At 34.9% G+C, this 17,587-nt stretch overlaps 1 protein-coding gene across 1 annotated transcript in view; it reads right to left on the bottom strand.

Annotated features, from left to right (window-relative positions):
* Positions 1 to 14,317, bottom strand: part of Cdh19 (cadherin 19) — a 58,578-nt gene extending 44,261 nt beyond the window's left edge. The window contains exons 1-4 of the mRNA XM_055604497.1: positions 14,073 to 14,317; positions 11,763 to 12,054; positions 6,788 to 6,907; positions 2,560 to 2,724 (exon numbers count right to left, since the gene is read on the bottom strand). Coding sequence (XP_055460472.1) covers positions 2,560 to 2,724; positions 6,788 to 6,907; positions 11,763 to 12,054; positions 14,073 to 14,291 — 796 coding nt within the window. The 5' untranslated portion in view covers positions 14,292 to 14,317. The remainder of the gene's footprint in view (positions 1 to 2,559; positions 2,725 to 6,787; positions 6,908 to 11,762; positions 12,055 to 14,072) is intronic.
* Positions 14,318 to 17,587: the final 3,270 nt, after the last annotated feature.

Raw genomic sequence — 17,587 nt, 5'->3', positions numbered from 1 at the left:
TATATATATATATATATATATATATATATATATATATATATATATATCAACTTGATAGCCAACATCAAGCTTCATGGAGAGATACTCAAAGCAATCCCACGAAAATCAGACCAAGACAGGCTGCCCACTCTCTCCAAATCTCTTCAATACAGTACTAGAAGTTCTAGCTAGAATAAAAGGACAAATAAAGGAGATCAAAGAGCTACAAATTGGAAAGGAAGAAGCTAATGTATTGCTCTTTGCAGATGATATAATAGTATATGTAAGCAACAGCAAAAATTTCATTACAGAACACCTGCAGCTGTTAAACTCCTTCAGGAAAATGGCTGGAATACAGACTAACAGTAAAAGAAATCTGTAGCCTCCTCTATACAAATGACAAATGGGCTGAGAAAGAAATTAGATAAACCACAAACTTCAAAATAGCCACAAATAATATAATGTATCTATGGGTAACTTTAACCAATAAAGTCAAAGACCTGTACAACAAGAACTTTAAATGTCTGAAAAAAGAAATTCAAGAAGATACCAGAGGATAGAAAGGTCCGCCATGCTCATGGATCCATAGGACTATCATAGTAAAAATGGTCATCTTAGCAAAGGCAGTCTATGGATTCAATGCAATTCCCATCAATATACCAATGCAATGTTTCACAGACTTTGAAAGAATAATCCCAAACTCAATATGGAAAAACAATATCCAGAATAGTGAAAACCACGCTGTACAATAATAGAACTTCTGGAAGTATATCTATACCTGACTTCACACTATACTACAGAGCAACAGCAATAAAAACTGCATGGTACTGGCATAAAAACAGGCTGTTTAATTAACAGATTTGAATTAAAGACCCAGAAATAAAAGCACACATATATGCACCCCTGATTTTTTACAAATCAGCCAAAATCACACAATGAAAAAAAAAAAAAAAAAAAAAAACAAAAAAAAAAAAACACACATATATACACCCCTATTTTTAAAAAAAAAACAAAAAAACACAAAAAAAAAAAAAAAAAAAAAAAAGACAGCATCCTCAACAAATGGCGTTGGTCTAACTGGATATCTATATGCAGAAAAATGCAAATAGATCAATACTTATCTCCCTACAAAAAACTCAAATCTAAATGGATCAAAGACCTCAAAAAAAAAAAAAAAAACATATACAATCAATCTGCTAGAGGAGAATGTGGGTAAGGGCCTTGAACTCATTGGCACAGGAGGCAGCTTCTTGAACAAAACATTAACAGCTCAGGCTCTAATATCTAAAATAAATAAATGGGACATTTTGAAACTAAAAAAAATTCTATAAAGCAAAGGACACTATCAATGGAATGAAATAACACTCTACAGATTGGGAAAAGGTCTTCACCAATCTAACATCTGACAATATATAAAGAACTCAAGAAATTAAACACCAACCAACCAAATAACACAATTAAAAATGGGATACAGAGCTAAACAAAGAATTCTCAACAGAGGAATTTCATATGAATGAGAAACACTTAAAGAAATGCTCAAATTCCTTAGTCATCAGGGAAAACCAAATCAAAATGTCTCTGAGATTCTCTTATACCTGTCAGAATGGCCAAAATTAAAACAAAATAACAAAAAACAAAACAAACAAATAAACAAAAACAAGTGACAAATCATGCTGGCAAGAATGTGGAGAAAGAGGAACACTCCTCTATTTCTGGTGGGAGTGCAAACTTTTACAACCACTTTAGAAATCAATCTGATGCTTTCTCAGAAAAGTGGGAATAGCCATATTTCAAGACCTAGCTATTCCACTCCTGGGCATGTAACCAAAAGAAGCCCCACCATACAAAGACATTTGCTCACCCATGGCCATAACAGCTTTATTCATAATAACCAGAAACTGGAAACAACCTAGATGTCCCTCAACTTATGAATAAAGAAACTGTCATACAGTTACACAATGGAATACTACTCAACCATTAGTATCAAAAGTAAGTAAATCATGAACTTTGCAGTTAAATGGATGGACCTAGAAGTGATCATACTGAGTGAGATAACACAGACCCAGAAAGATACACATGTTATATGCTCATTTATAGTTAGATTTTAGTTATGCAGTATAGAATAGACATGCTGCAATGCACACATCCAAAGAAGATAAGACTGATAAATATCTTAGGCTTCATGTTGGCCCTCTAGTTAGGGGAGTGGGGGATATCTCTGACACAGACTATGTTGCCTGCCTTTTGATCACTTGCCCCTGATGTAACTTCCCTACCATGCCACAGAGGAGAAAGATGATCTCAATCCTCAAGTGAATAGATGAGCTGTGATATCTGGGGATGGGGGCTCCCCTATTCTGAAGAATAGAGGAGAAAAGATGTGGGAGTGAGGAAGGGACAGGGAAAAGAGGAGAGAGAGACCATTACTGAGATGTAAATGGAATTAATTAATAAAAATTAGCATATTTATTTTATATAATACTTTTGCTTTTACAATGCTTTCATAGTGTGCAAAATTCAACATCTGTGCCTACTCAAATGATATAAATACAATGGGAATTCAAGACACAATCTACTTACTTTCTTTGAATATTGGCTTGTTGTCATTAATATCCGACAGCTTAACTGATACAGTTGTTGTTCCAGACAGGGCTCCTGGCTGACCAAGCATGTCCTTGGCTTGAATAACCACATAGTATGTATCTTGCAACTCTCTGTCCATTTTAGAAGCTATTCTTATGACTCCTTTAAAAAAGAGTAATACAATTCTTTTTATTATTACCAATGACCTCTTCATAGGTAACTTTTTAAGCATCCCATTGTGTAATACTCATTGTTTATATGCTAGGTAATAACATAGATGTCTACAATAACAGTAAAAGTAAACACTAATTATGTCTTATCAAATCACTAAATATGACTATACCCTTAATACAATAAGATAGCAGGTATCATCTATGTGTTTCAGGAACTTCATTTTTGTTTTGTTTTGTTTTCAGTTTAAGAGTAAATGTCTTTTATATTTTCTCCATAGTTTAGGAGGACTTTCCTTTGGTCCAGGCTAAGGTCTTCATTCTAGGTTCAGAAAAATGTTCCTTTACAGGAAAGCCTATAGTTATTCTTATTTTATCTTTCTCATTTGAACCTTTATGTTTATTTGGGTATTGTTGACTGATTAAACATCTATTTGTTAATATCTACATGTTTATTAAATAGCTGTAAGTTTCATACTGCAAAAGCCCATGCTTATGTTTTTTAATTGTTTTTATTATGTAAGATGTCACAGGGATACACTTTGAAAAATCCTTTATGTGATATAATCTCTAAGACAAACAGATTTGTACAGAGAAGATTATATAAGAAATGAAACCCTCATATTTTAAGAATAATAAGTAGCACATGAAGGTGTAAATCATTTATTGCTGGTGGGAATGAAAACTGGTTCAGCCACTATGGAAATTTGTGTGAAGATTCTCCCAGAAATATGAAAATCAATCTTTATACTGCCCTTGTACATATGTACCCAAAAGAACCTAAAACAGAGATATATAATTATCCATGTTCACTGATGCTCTATTCTTAATAACCAGAAATTAGAAATATCTTCATTGACTGATAAATAAAATGAAAATGTGGTACATTTAGCCAGGTAGGGTGGTGCATTCCTGTAATACCAGCACTTGGGAAGAAAGAGGCAGCCAAACTGCTTTGAGTTCAAGGTCAGTCTGCTCTATAAAGGGAGTTCAGGACAAGCAAAGCTATCCAGAGAAACACTGTCTCAAAAAAACAAAAATGAGAACAAAAACAAAAACAAAAAACAAAACAAAACAAAACAAAAATGCAGTACATTTACACAATTGAATATTATTTAGCTATTTTGAAACTATAAAATTTGCAGAAAAATGAATAGAGTTTAGAAAAATCCTAGGCGAGGTAGCCCAGACCCAATAAGAAAAATATAATATGTTGTCTTATATGCAAATGTTAGCTTTTAAGCTAGCAAAGGTTAGGTACCAAATAAGTGGACACTGTGGAAGAGAGGTTCTCCAAAGGAAAGAGAAATAGTATATACTGTTATGGAGATATGAATCAGAGACTAGAATAGAAAGGTTAAGTAAGGAAGAGAGTGGGGGGGAAAAAAAGACAGCTAAAGATAAAAGTTATTTTAAAGCCAAGTGGAAAAAAAAAAGCTTTCTAAAATGCAAATATCTATCAAAGAAATCTAAAGGGAGACATCTTGTAACAGCAGAGACAATTCCCCAAGTAAAATCTTCCGTTTTGGTAGTGGATTAAATCATGTTGAGTCACTGGCCAAAAAGATTCCTTTTGGAAACTCTAAATATCACAGCCTTTGGCATGAATAAGGGTTGCTTTCCACAACCTTATCGCCATGTCCTATTACTGAAGACAACACTAACAAGTCATCAAACACAGGGAAATCAAGTCAATTGCCTAATAGATGCTTTACCCCTACTGAATAATGTTCTTGTGCTTGAGGTACTTTGCATAATACTAGAGGAGAAAGCTAATCGTTAGTCAGGTAAAAATATTTGTGACCTACAACAGAAAACTGACTGTAAGATATAATGGTAGAAAAGTAGTAGAAATATTATGGGAGTGACCAACAATCTTTTAAAAGTGTGTTTAAGGACTACTTAATGAGATGGAAGACATACCTGACATTGCTAAAGGAGCCAAAATCCTGAGACTAGATAGGTCATGGGTCTAGGAGAAACGCTAGACCCAGGTTATTTGGATAAAAGATATAACAATGAAATGAAACAAAATATTTCTATCCCTATAGATCAGTGCCTTGCTTAAACTTCATCATATAAATTTCTTGAAGTAGGCGGGAATTAATACCGTGGTCCACAACTGGACAGTGTCCAGAGCGTAAAAATCTATGGAAAACTCAATCCTAAATGAACGTCTTTACCAAACAGCTTTCCTCAAGGTTTAAGTTTTTATACACAAGAGTGTGCAGAGAATTTGTAAGAGCCAGAGGTGATGGATGGATGACTCTGAGGAGACTATGTCTTTAGACACTGCAGAAATGAAGCACATAGGAACCCACAGAGATGGTGAGAATACGCAAAACATGTTAACAAGTAAAAGCATGTGGGGTCCCAGCACTGAGAGAAGACACAGGCTACAACCCTAACCCAAGTAAATATTTGCAATTGATACCTTGCTGTCAAAGGGAAAATCTGATTTTTTTCCAATGGTGCATCACTCTGAATATAAAAATAACCACATCTCAGAGCAGCTCATGCTGAGTAGTAGGCAGCCAACATAAAAAGAATTTCATGCTATTTCTTGTTTTGTTTTGACATACTTTAGTTTTATTAGTCCTTTACTTATTTGTTTTGATTTTCGTTTTTGCAGGGGTTTTTGAATATAGAGAAACAGAGAGAGAATGACAGCGAGACAGAGAAAGAGGCATGCAAGAGACCATAAAGTTAGCTTATGTGAGTAAAAATGATAGGAAGTTCTGGTGGAGGAGAAACACGATCAAAATACATTATTAGAAAATATTGTTACACACCCAAGGATACACAGACAAACCCTGTCTTGAAAACAAAACAAAACAAAACAAAAAAACATTATTGCAATAAAATGTACTAAAATGTACACATAAAATAGAACAGCATTTCTCTTGCATATTCTGAATAATATATTATACGAATACCATGTCAGAAAATTTAGACTCTTACAAACCCAACTCCACAAAACTTCACATTCCATAAAGTTTTTAACCTCAAGAAGCCTTGACAAAGCCTGACATCAACATCTCCCAAATGAATGGGGAAAAAAAGTTAATATTTAAACATTTAACAAAATATATTATCTTTTAAGAAAAACTCTAAGTATTTTTGTATTTTAATAGTAACCAGATGATTGTCCATTTTTTTACTTGCAAAATTTAGGGACAATTAGCTAGGATGTCGAATGTTTAAAGCCTACAAATTCTAAAGAGAAAGCTATATAAAGGCTTCCTTTTTGATTGGGACATAATTATAACTCGTTAAGCAAATGAGTCATATAAATATTAAGTTGTCAATAAATATGTCTACAGCTGATAAGAAGGTTCAGAGATTCTTTTAGCATGTATGAGACTATGAGTTCAGTTCCTTTACAGTATCAAATAACTATATTATTATGTACTTCAAATAAAGAACATAAATTCCTATTATTTTCAAAGATATTCAAGTTACTGTTGCAAACTGGGGCTGCAATGATTAGAAAAAAAAAATCTTTTCTTTAAAATGTATAAATTGACCATGTCTCAAAGACAAAAATAAAGACAACAATGTGTAAAACACACAACTATGTTTAAAGGGACTTCTTTACCTTCTGACACCAGACATAAAACATTATATAGTAAATCCTAGACATCTACTTAGCAATGTGAAAGCAACCTTGTGGGTTTTAGCCTCAAGTCCCCGATGTTCAACGAAGGTGGTGACTTGTAAGGTGCTTTCAGTCTTTAAAAGTACAACATCTGGTCAATTTCCTGTAATGTTTCTCCCCGTATTTGTAAAATTGCTTTGCTCCTTCTTCTCTGGAAAATTTATAAAATTCATTGCATCCATTTTATAGCACACATATAGATATTCTACAGCAGAGGTATGGACATTTCAAACTCTGAAATCACAGAAACACTGCTTAACCTATCAGCAAACGTCAGGAAATGGCATCTACCATAGAACACGTTTGTAATCTGATAATTTGTGCTGATATTTTCCTTCTGTAGAGCATATGGTGTTGCATTGTTTGCTTGTCTTGTTTCTTTTTAATGCACAGATACCTGTTGTTGGTTCAACAGAAAAATATGGTTGGCCTCTTTCTAAGTTGTATAGGATGCGAGTGTGATAGCCACTGGTAGGATCATCGTCATCACTGGCTGTCACCTTGATGACAAATATTCCTAAAAAGAACAGACATATTAAGAGTAAATTCAGCTTTGGGTCTTATTTAATAATAAATTCAGTTCAGCAAAACAAACACAACTATATGTTAAAGAAAATAATGCTGCTTTTCTTTTTTTGTAAATGACAAACGTGCATTTAACATGTAGTTAACATGCAAACAATATGTGTCTGTATACACACATATTTAAAAAAAGTGGTAAAAAATGCAGATTTCTAAATGCTTGATATATTTATATTTATCTTAATTTTTATTCATATTTTCCAGATGTTAACTTTAAAAATCTATCAGACTAGAAACACAAAGATTATGTTGTCATTTTTTTTTGTATCTTTTTTTTTTCTTTTTAGTTACATTTTGTTAACTCTGTGTCCCAGCTGTATCCCGCTCCCTCATTCCCTCCCCAACCCCACACTCCCTCCCTGGTCTCCTCCCTGCCCCTTTCCAAGTCCACTGATAGGGGAGGACCTCCTCCCCTTTCATCTGACCCTGTTTTATCAGGTATCTTCAGGGCTGGCTGCAAAGTCCTCCTCTGTGGCCTAACAGACTGCTCCTCCCCTGGGGTGGGGGGGAGGTCAAAGAGCCTGCCCTTGAGATCCTGTTAGAAATAGTCCGTGTTCCCCTTACTTTGGAAAACTACTTGGTTACTGAGCTACCACGGGCCACATCCGAGCAGAAGTTCTAGGTTATATCCATAGATGGTCCTTGGTTGAGTGTCAGTCTCAGAAAAGACCCTGTGCCCAGATATATTTGGTCCTTGTAGAGCTCCTATCCTTTCCATATCAGAAGCTTTTCAGTTTCATGAGGTCCCATTTATTGATTGTTGCTCTTAGAGCCTATGCTGTTGGTGTTCTGTTCAGGAAGTTGTCTCCTGTGCCAATGAGTTCTAGGCTGTTTCCCACTTTTTTTCCAGCTGATTTAGAGTATCTGGTTTTATGTCGAGGTCCTTGATCCACTTGGACTTTAGTTTTGTGCAGGGTGATAAATATGGATCTATTTTCATTTTTCTACACGTAGACTTCCAGTTGGTCCAGCACCATTTGTTGAAGATGCTGTCTTTTTTCCATTGAATGGATTTGGCTTCTTTGTCAAATATTGAGTATTCATAGGTGTGTGGGTTTATTTCTGGGTCTTCTATGCGAGTCCATTGATCCTCCTTTCTGTTTCTATGCCAATACCATGCAGTTTTTATTACTGTTGCCCTGTAGTACAGCTTGAGATTGGGAATGGAGATACCTCCAGATGATCTGTTGTTGTACAGGATCGTTTTGGAGATTCTGGGTTTTTTGTTTCTCCATATGAAGCTGAGAATCTTTTTTTCAAGTTCTGTAAAGAATTGAGTTGGTATTTTGATGGGAATTGCATTGAATCTGTAGATTGCTTTTGGCAGGATGGCCATTTTCACAATGTTTATCCTACCAATCCATGAGCACGGGAGATCTTTCCATCTTCTGAGATCTTCTTCAATTTCTTTCTTCAAAGACTTGAAGTTTTTCTCAAACAGGTCTTTCACTTGCTTGGTTAGAGTCACACCAAGGTACTTTATGTTATTAGTGGCTATTGTGAAGGGTGTTGTTTCCCTAATTTCTTTCTCAGCCTTTTTTTCTTTGGTATACAAGAGGGCTTCTGATTTTTTTGAGTTGATTTTGTATCCTGCCACTTTGCTGAAGGTGTTTATCAGCTGAAGAAGTTCTCTGGTTGAATCTTTGGGGTCGCTCATGTATACTATCATATCATCTGCAAATAGTGACACTTTGACCTCTTCCTTTCCGATTTGTATCCCCTTGATCTCCTTTAGTTGTCTTATTGCTCTGGCTAGGACTTCAGGTACAATGTTAAAAGAGATATGGAGAGAGTGGGCAGCCTTGTCTTGTCCCTGATTTCAGTGGGATTGATTTAAGTTTCTCTCCATTGAGTTTGATGTTGGCTATAGGCTTGCTGTATATTGCCTTTACTATCTTTAGGTATGTGCCTTGTATCCCTGATCTCTCCAAGACTTTAAACATAAATGGGTGTTGGACTTTGTTAAAATGCTTTTTCAGCATCTAAGGAGATGATCATGTGGTTTTTCTCCTTCATTTTGTTTATGTGGTGGATTACGTTGATGGATTTCCGTATGTTGAACCACCCTTGCATTCCTGGGATGAAGCCTACTTGGTCATGATGGATGATATCTTTGATGTGTTCTTGGATTCGGTTTGCAAGTATTTTATTGAGTATTTTTGCATCAATGTTCATAAGAGAGAGAGGTCTGAAGTTCTCTTTTTTGGTTGGATCTTTGTGTGGTTTAGGTATCAAAGTGACTGTGGCTTCATAGAATGAGTTTGGTAGTGTTCCTTCTGTTTCTATTTTATGGAATAAAAAGTAGTTGACTGTAATTTCAACAATGGCCAATTTTAAAATATTTTTTTCATTTTGTTATATTTTATTACAAGGAAATCATTTTCAATTCCCTTTGCTCCCTTCAAATATTTCTAATCACCTCTTTTTATTTTTCTTCAAATTACTGTCCACTTTCATTAATTGTTGAGGGTCTCTTCTCTCTGTATGTGTAACTCAGCAGTGATTATACTGGTCTATCTGGATTATACTACTTGTGAAGTGCAAACACCGTTTCCTAAATAAAAATATGACGTTTCAGGCCTCCTATGGTTTTTACTTTGTTCTATATCTCAAAAAATAATAGTATATACTTACAACAAAATGAAGACTGACAGACATGCCATTTTGGGAAGTATACACTTTGATAAAATTCATTCATTTTTATGACTCAGATAAGATTACTAAAAGTAAATTAAATTAAAATTATAGGATTATATAATAGTAGAGAAAATATAGATAGTGCATGTACAATTTAATAAAAATCACTGCGTTTGAGGAAATCTTAATCAGCGCTAAATTCTATAAAGCTAAATAAAATTTGAAGATTAGAAGAAACATTAGTAACAGAATCAATAACAGAATTTCTCCACATATCAAACTTATTCTGTAGGCACTAGATATAACCTGGTTTGAGGAAATTATAACTCTGTCAATGTGGATTTATTTGACATTGTGATCACCAAAGAGTTTTATGGAAGACTTAATGATTCTTGAACCCCTGAGATATTTCTCTAGCCCCACACAACCAATTTTTAATGTCCTGCCTATGTTTTATTCTAGAGGAAAACTGACAGCAATCATTAAAAAGGAAAGATGATTAAAAGAAGTTTTTATTCAGGTCATTCACAATGATATTCAAATGAATATTCAACTTCAGAAAGCAAATATTTCAGAGTGACGATAGCAATTTGCAATCCCTCGGGTCCCTACATGCCTTCATCGACAATCAAGGAGTCTCCCTTGTATATACAATGGTCAGCTCTCAAATTGCTCTCAAGACTTGTGTAGCATTTTCATAGAAACATGCATCATGTTGTGGATGAATTCAACTATTTTGAACCCCAAGAACTTTTTTATCATTGATCCTTATATATCCTATATTTTTTTATGTAGAAAGAAGAAAATTTCCTTGCACACACTCACACACACACACACACACAATTTTAGCTCAATTCCATTTAAGAGTCCAAGTTGGAAAGCAACTATATTTCAAATGTAAATGTGATTTTGAAAACCCGACAATATATACAAAGAAGAGAGTATATAGCATAGTAGAGAACAAAAGCATCACACTGTAAGTATATGCAATTTTGGTTGAATAAGGAATACTTAATAACTAGACAGCCCACTAGAAACTAGTTTACTTAGCCATCAAAATAACTACTTTCCAAGAGTTTTAAAAATATTTTAACACAATTTGTTTTGACACACATGTAACTAAATTTGTTTAAGTTGTAGTTGAAGACCTGTACTGCAGAATATTACGATTAATTTATAAGTGGTATGTGAAAAAGTGGAAAATCAGAAATATTAACATGAGATATATATTTTATAATCAATGGATAATAATCCATAAACTTTAAAATATGTTGGCATAATTTAAGATGATCAACTAAAACATTTATTAATTATTTAAACAGATTTTTAAAATTAAATTAAATATGATGTATATTGTATTATCGAAATTTTGACTGACATAATAAAGAAACTTTTTCAATATCATAAATTATGTTGGCTGCAAAAATATTCTTCATCTCCAATGTAGATGATTTACACTGTCCTATTGCAATAATCTCTTCTTCATTCATTTAAATTTAAGACTTTAATGACAATAGCATTGAAAATAAATTGAAATAAACAAAACTGCACGTAACTGTTCAAGCACTCTTATTTTTGTATTCCTGGTTTTGATGCCTGTAATAGTTTTAGTCATACAGATAATTTTCTTTAATTCATCATTGTATATCTTGTAGACTTTATTAGCCAAACAAATATATTCAACTAAACTTTCAGATATAAAATAAAAACTGAGATAGAAATAACTTTGCAATACAAAGTAACAAAGAGGAAAATGTCAATAAATTTCACTTGAAAGTTCAAGGTTGAAATAAATTTCATTTCAGATATAAATGTAACCAACAAAGACGGTTATAAAAACGGTTTCTGTTTGATATACACAGTGTATGAAAGAATAAAATCATCAAATTATGACTTAGAAGTACAAACAAGATTGAGTAAATAATACATACAATATTAACTAGGTAGACTTTGCTAGAAAGTATCTACAATTTTCTTCTAATTATGCCCAATAAATTGTTATTATATTATCTAATTTTTCAAATATTTCATTCAAAAAGTTTTTCATAAGAATTATTATGAAAATTAAAGTAATGTACTACCAAACACATATTCAAATGTTTAAATCTATCATCATTGTTAATAAAACTGTGACATAAACTAAAATGCAGTACCTTCTGGAGACATCTCAGGTACAACGGCTTCATAAGGTTCATCTAGGAATCTGGGTTCATTGTCATTCTTATCCAAAACTCGGATGATAAACTCAGACTCAGTTTCCACAGCCTTTCCAGTAGTGATGTCTAGGACCTGAGCTCTCAGGGTGTAGAGGGATTGTTCTTCTCTGTTGAGCTTCCTTGTGGCAAATATGTCACCTGTTTGTTCATCAATGCTGAAGCTCCCAGCGGCAGACCCTAGCAGCTTGTACTGGAAACGGTTGTCTCCATTGTCTAAGTCAGATTTGATCTGCAAGTATAAAGATAAACAAGTGAGTTCCCAAATGTAAGGAAAATGTAACTTAGTAATTGTGATTTTCCTGTATTTTAGTCAGCACCAATTCTATATAATCTATACAGTTCTCTCAATTCAATATAATTCTTTTATGGTTTATCCTGGCAGTCTTGGAGCTTGCTCGGTATTCTAGGCTGGCCTCAAACTCAAGAGATCCACCTGCCTATGCCTCCTGAATACTGGGATTAAAGGTGTAGGTCACCACCTTTAATCATCTTGTGATTTTTTTTTTTTTTATTATATCAACTGAGGTAAAAAATTGACATCAAATGTATATCTGTGTCAGGCAGTGGAGAGGTTCATAATTTCCAACAACAACAAAACCCCCAAATTTTATTATTTAAAAAAATTAAGTCTAGTTAGAAATATCATCAACATAAAATATTCAGTATATTAATTATCTCAATTTCAGCTAGTTCCATTATTTATATCTTATTGCTAGTCAATAAAAATATGATATTAAATGTTTGTATTAGTTTAAGACATACAGGTATCTAAGAAAGTTATCTTCTAGATACATTCAAACACTAGAGTTTTCTGGTTTGGGTGAAAATACATAGAAGATATAGAAATATGAGGATAATTAAAAGCATTAGAGAGAATAATTCTGTCAAGAATGTATTTATTTCCTGTATTGAAATGTACAAACCCTTATCATACTTTTACAAAAAATACCCACTATACAATTATGTCTATTATCATTATGATTTTTCAGTTATCTTAAAAATATTTATTTTATGCATTTGTGTGGTGTGTGTGTGTGTGTGTGTGTGTGTGTGTGTGTGTGTGTGTGTGTGCGCGTGCTGACTCTTCATGGTCCTTCCATGCAGACCATCAGAGGACAATATTAGAAGTCAGTTCTCGCCTTTCCATATTTAGGTACCAGAGATCAAACTCAGGAAAACAGGTTTCAAAGATTGCACATTTATTCACTGACCAACCTTCCCTGCTTTCATAAATCCCTTTTATAAAGTAAAAAATAGACTAAGAATATGAGATCTGATAGACTAGGATCGGAAGGAAGGAGAGGAAGACCTTCCCTGTCAGTGGACTTGGGGAGGGGCATGCGTGGGATTGGGAGGGGAGGAGAGAGAGGTTTATAGGGGGGATACAAAGTGAATAAAGTGTAATTAATAAAAAAGAATATAATATGCAGAACTAGTCATTTATGCACGACACATCTGTATATGGTTTGTCTGCAGACCTCTTAGAAAATTAAAAGATGAGGGAAATATCATTTGTGGCGGGCACACACATGCAAACACAGGAAGGTTTTTGAAAACCTCTGCTTGGCTTTATTCATACATATAATCTATAGTGTTAGGGTAGATAAGTTGTTGCTGGATTCTGAAGACCAGGCTAACATTGTGCTCTCCCAAATAGACTAAGCCAAGTGAGTTATGAGACCTTCACCATTTAGACTTTAATTTAGCAATTAACTTACTGTAGTACATCTATCTGGAGCAAAAGAGTTGCAAAAACGTACCTGGTATTGTAAACACCTGTGTTTACCATAAACCAAATAATAACAAATATGAAATATACAAATTGGAGAGCTTCTGTCTCACTAAAAAAGTTTTCTTTAAATATAATTCTCTGATAAAACTAACCTAATCATTCTTTACAATTCATCCTCTCTAATCACAGGATGTGTGTAGGTTGCTGAGTTCCCGAACCACTAACAGAGATAGGATTAATATGTGTCATTAAAAACGAATGAGGACAAGTTAGCAGCTATGCAGCAGAGCAGGATACCAGGCTGAGCACAGTTGATAATTGTACTTCCCTCTTTGAGTTTGAAAGGGTGTTCGTATATACAAATTTATTATGCCTGTGCTTGGTTTGTTTGTTTGTTTGTTTGTTTGTTTTCCTAATGGCTGCCTTGAATATGTGGAAGCCATCAGGCTTTCTAAATCCATTTACATTACTTCTTTATAAAGCCATATACTGCAACTGTTTCAGGAAATAAATACCCGTCCAACGTATTGTCCCGCTTCCATTTCCTCTGGTACAACAAGTTGGGTCCAGACCCAGGCACGCTTAGCTCTCCAAGGAGAGGGCACAACAGTCTGAACCCTCTCAGCTTTCAAAGTCTCTGCGACTGCAAGGCAAGGCCATAGAAACGGAATCACCAGCATCCAGTCTTTCAAGAAGCAGTGATTTGTTCTGCTGTGTATTTGGATTCCAACCATTATTCCACAGCGGAACAGGTGTGATGCCAGCAAAATGTGTTTGTTTCTGAATTCTCCTGTACAATCTTAAGTATTCTGTGTATTCCTAAAACAAGAAACAGAACAAAAATTGGCATTTAAAGGACAACATTTTCTCACATAATTACAAAAGACAGGTTACAACATTGGCAGCTTGGAATAAAGAAGTAAGGCAATTAATTTATGTTCCAGTTAAGCTAGTTAATTGTATTTTGTATCTCAGCAATGATCTGATTGTAATGCTATAAATTTCAGCTCAAGCACCGTTTGTTTCAAACTGCACTCATAAATCTGCCTGAAGCTTGCAGTATTCCTTTAACAATCTCTTTGATTGACAAATGACATTGAGATAGATCCCGTGGCTTACTTTGTCTTTTATTTCTATCTCAGAAAAACTCCAGCTAACTTATTAATACAACAGTCATGCCAGGAGGTAAAACAGCCCCCTATTTACCATAACAAGATTTATCTTACAATTCCTGAGGTTATAGTTTACTAAATAAATTAAATACAAATTAAAAATTCTCCTTAAAACCTGGGAGATTTGATAATTAATTATACCAACACAAAGTTTGACTAAAAAGTTAGAAAGCTTCTGCAGTATAGACTGTCAAAGCAGATGCTGAGCCTGATGGCCAACTGATGGGCAGAGTGAATGGAATTCTATGTAAGAAGTGGGAAATAGTAAGAGCTGGAGAGGATGGGAACTCCACAAGGAGAGCAACAGAACAAGATAATTTGAACACAAGGAACTTCCCAGAGACTCATACTCCAACCAAGGACTATTCGTGGAGATGACCTGGAACCCCTGCACAGGTGTAGCCCATGGCAGTTCAGTGTCCAAGTGGGTTACATAGTAATGGGAAGAGGGACTGCCTCTGACATAATCTGATTGGCCTGCTCGTTGATCACTTCCCCCTGAGGGGGGAGCAGCCTTATCAGGCCACAGTAGAGGACAATGCAGCCACTTTTGATGAGAACTGATAGACTAAGATCAGAAAGAAGAGGAGAACCTCCCCTATCAGTGGACTTGGGGAGTGGCATGCATGCAGAAAGGGGAGGGAGGGTGGGATCGGGAGGGAAGGAGGGAGGGGCTTATGGGGGGATACAAAATGAATAAAGTGTAATTAATAAAAAAATTTAAAAAACAAACAAAAAAAAAGTTAGGGCAAAGTATGTGGTCTTTGAAAAGTTGAATAATTGGGGCCTACAAAGATGACTCTATGGCTGAAAATTGAATAATAAGGGAAAAGGCTCCCACCATAACAAATACATGTCATTTTTAGATAGCACATATAAGCTGATTAAACAGGAGAAATATTTGGATATGAAGGTTGTCCTCATTCATTAACTACTAAAACACCCTGGCCTAATTCCACCTAATATCTAGAATCCCACAGGCCTGGGGCCACTCTTTCCAACTCTGTTAAAATAGTCACTCTCACCTTTCCCACATCTGCGTCGTTCTTATAGTAATCCAAACTGGATTTGTTAATTTGGCTTTCTTGAGGGAAATATGGTGAAAACCTTATAAGAATGCAATAAAATAATTAACAGAAAATTCACAACATCTCAGTTTAAGAGATTTTCTGCATTACATTGTTATGAATACTATAAATTTATTTTTGTACAGACCCTCAGAGAATAATTAGGTCTTTGGCTCTTGTTAGGAAAGGTTGTTACAAAACACTTAATCACAGAGATTCTATGATTCCTCTGTAGCACTTTCAAGCAGTTGTGTTCTTGTTATCCATTTACTTAATGAAGGTCAGCAAAGAAATTCAGCTTGGGGAAAGTTAGCATGAATTTTACCACTACATTCAAAGTTAAAATTTTTTGTTGCATATGGTTTAAAATCTGTTTGTGTGTGTGAGTTTCTGCGTGTGCATGTCATAGAGATCCGATCATAGAATTATTGTGCACGATGAACAATTATTTTCTACCACTGAGTACAACACAGCCCACAGTTGAACTGAAGAGAGAAAGAGAGATGGATACAATACATATCGTAGAAAAATAATAATAATAGACCACTGGTGAAAAAGATTAGGAACAAGTACAAATCCTTCCCAAGAATTGCATTTTGTGTGATTTGGTGTATATCACCAAATTAATATAAAGTACAATTATCACATTTTAGTAAACCTTTCATTTTATTTATATCCTGTTTTTTGGGTAAATTGATTTTTTATATTTTATTTATTATTTATAGCATTTAATGCTGTGTGTGTGTGTGTGTAATATGTACTTGGTAGTGCAAGCAATTGCATACCGCAGCATACATGGTACGTCTGTTGACAATTTTTTGGAGTTAATTCTCTTCTTCAAACATGAGTTGGAGGAACCAACTCATGTAATTATGTTGCATGGCAAGATCTTCTGCCTGCTGAGCTATTTGACCATCACCTCTTTAAAATTACCTACCCTGAACAATTTATAAAAAAAAAGCTAATTTTCTATCATAATACATGTCATCTACCACAGGGGGCCTCTGAAAGACTCTACCCCGCAGGGTATTGAAGCAAATGTTGAGATTCATACACAAACTTTGGGCAGAGTGCAGAGAATCTTATGAAAGAAGGGGAGATGAAAGACCTGAAGGAGATAGGAGCTCCATAGGAGATCTGGGCCCAGGGGTCTATTCTGAGACTGATACTCAAGCCAAGGACCATGTATGGAAATAACCAAAACCCCTGCACAGATGCAGCCCACAGCAGCTTAATCTCCAAGTGGGTTCCCTAGTAATGGGAACAGAGTGTCTCTGACGTGAACTGATTGGCCTGCTCTGATCATCTCCCCTTGAGAGGAGTGCAGCCTTACCAGGCCACAGAGGAAGACAATGCAGCCAGTCCTGATGAGACCTGATAGGCTAAGGTCAGAGGGAAGGGGGGGGGATGAGAGAGGATGATACAGCTGGGATACAAGTGAATAAACTGTAATTAATAAAAAAAATATAAATAGCCGCTCACTGATCATTCAGACACCAGACTCAACTCAACAAAGTTTATTGTACCCTAAACAGAAACTGACCAGTCAGGGCCATAATCTGGACTCAGAGCCAGACTACTAGTTGGTCTGCTCCTAGGTCAGGTGTTTTATACAGAAAACATTACCAGGTAGCAAAACTCTAACCAGGTGTAGGAAACAAACTGTAACTAGGTAACAACCAGGAAACAAAAATGCAACCATATATCCGTTTTAAGAAGCAACTGTGCATCATTTTGGCTAGCTAGACAAAGTTTTTTCTAATTGACCTTTAATTTGATTTGTTTTGTGGT

The sequence above is a fragment of the Psammomys obesus genome, unplaced genomic scaffold, assembly GCF_907164565.1.
Source record: "Psammomys obesus unplaced genomic scaffold, mPsaObe1.curated_primary_1811, whole genome shotgun sequence".
Lineage (NCBI taxonomy): Eukaryota > Metazoa > Chordata > Mammalia > Rodentia > Muridae > Psammomys > Psammomys obesus.
Note: the sequence above shows the minus strand (reverse complement) of the source record. Positions and strands in the feature narration are given on the sequence as shown.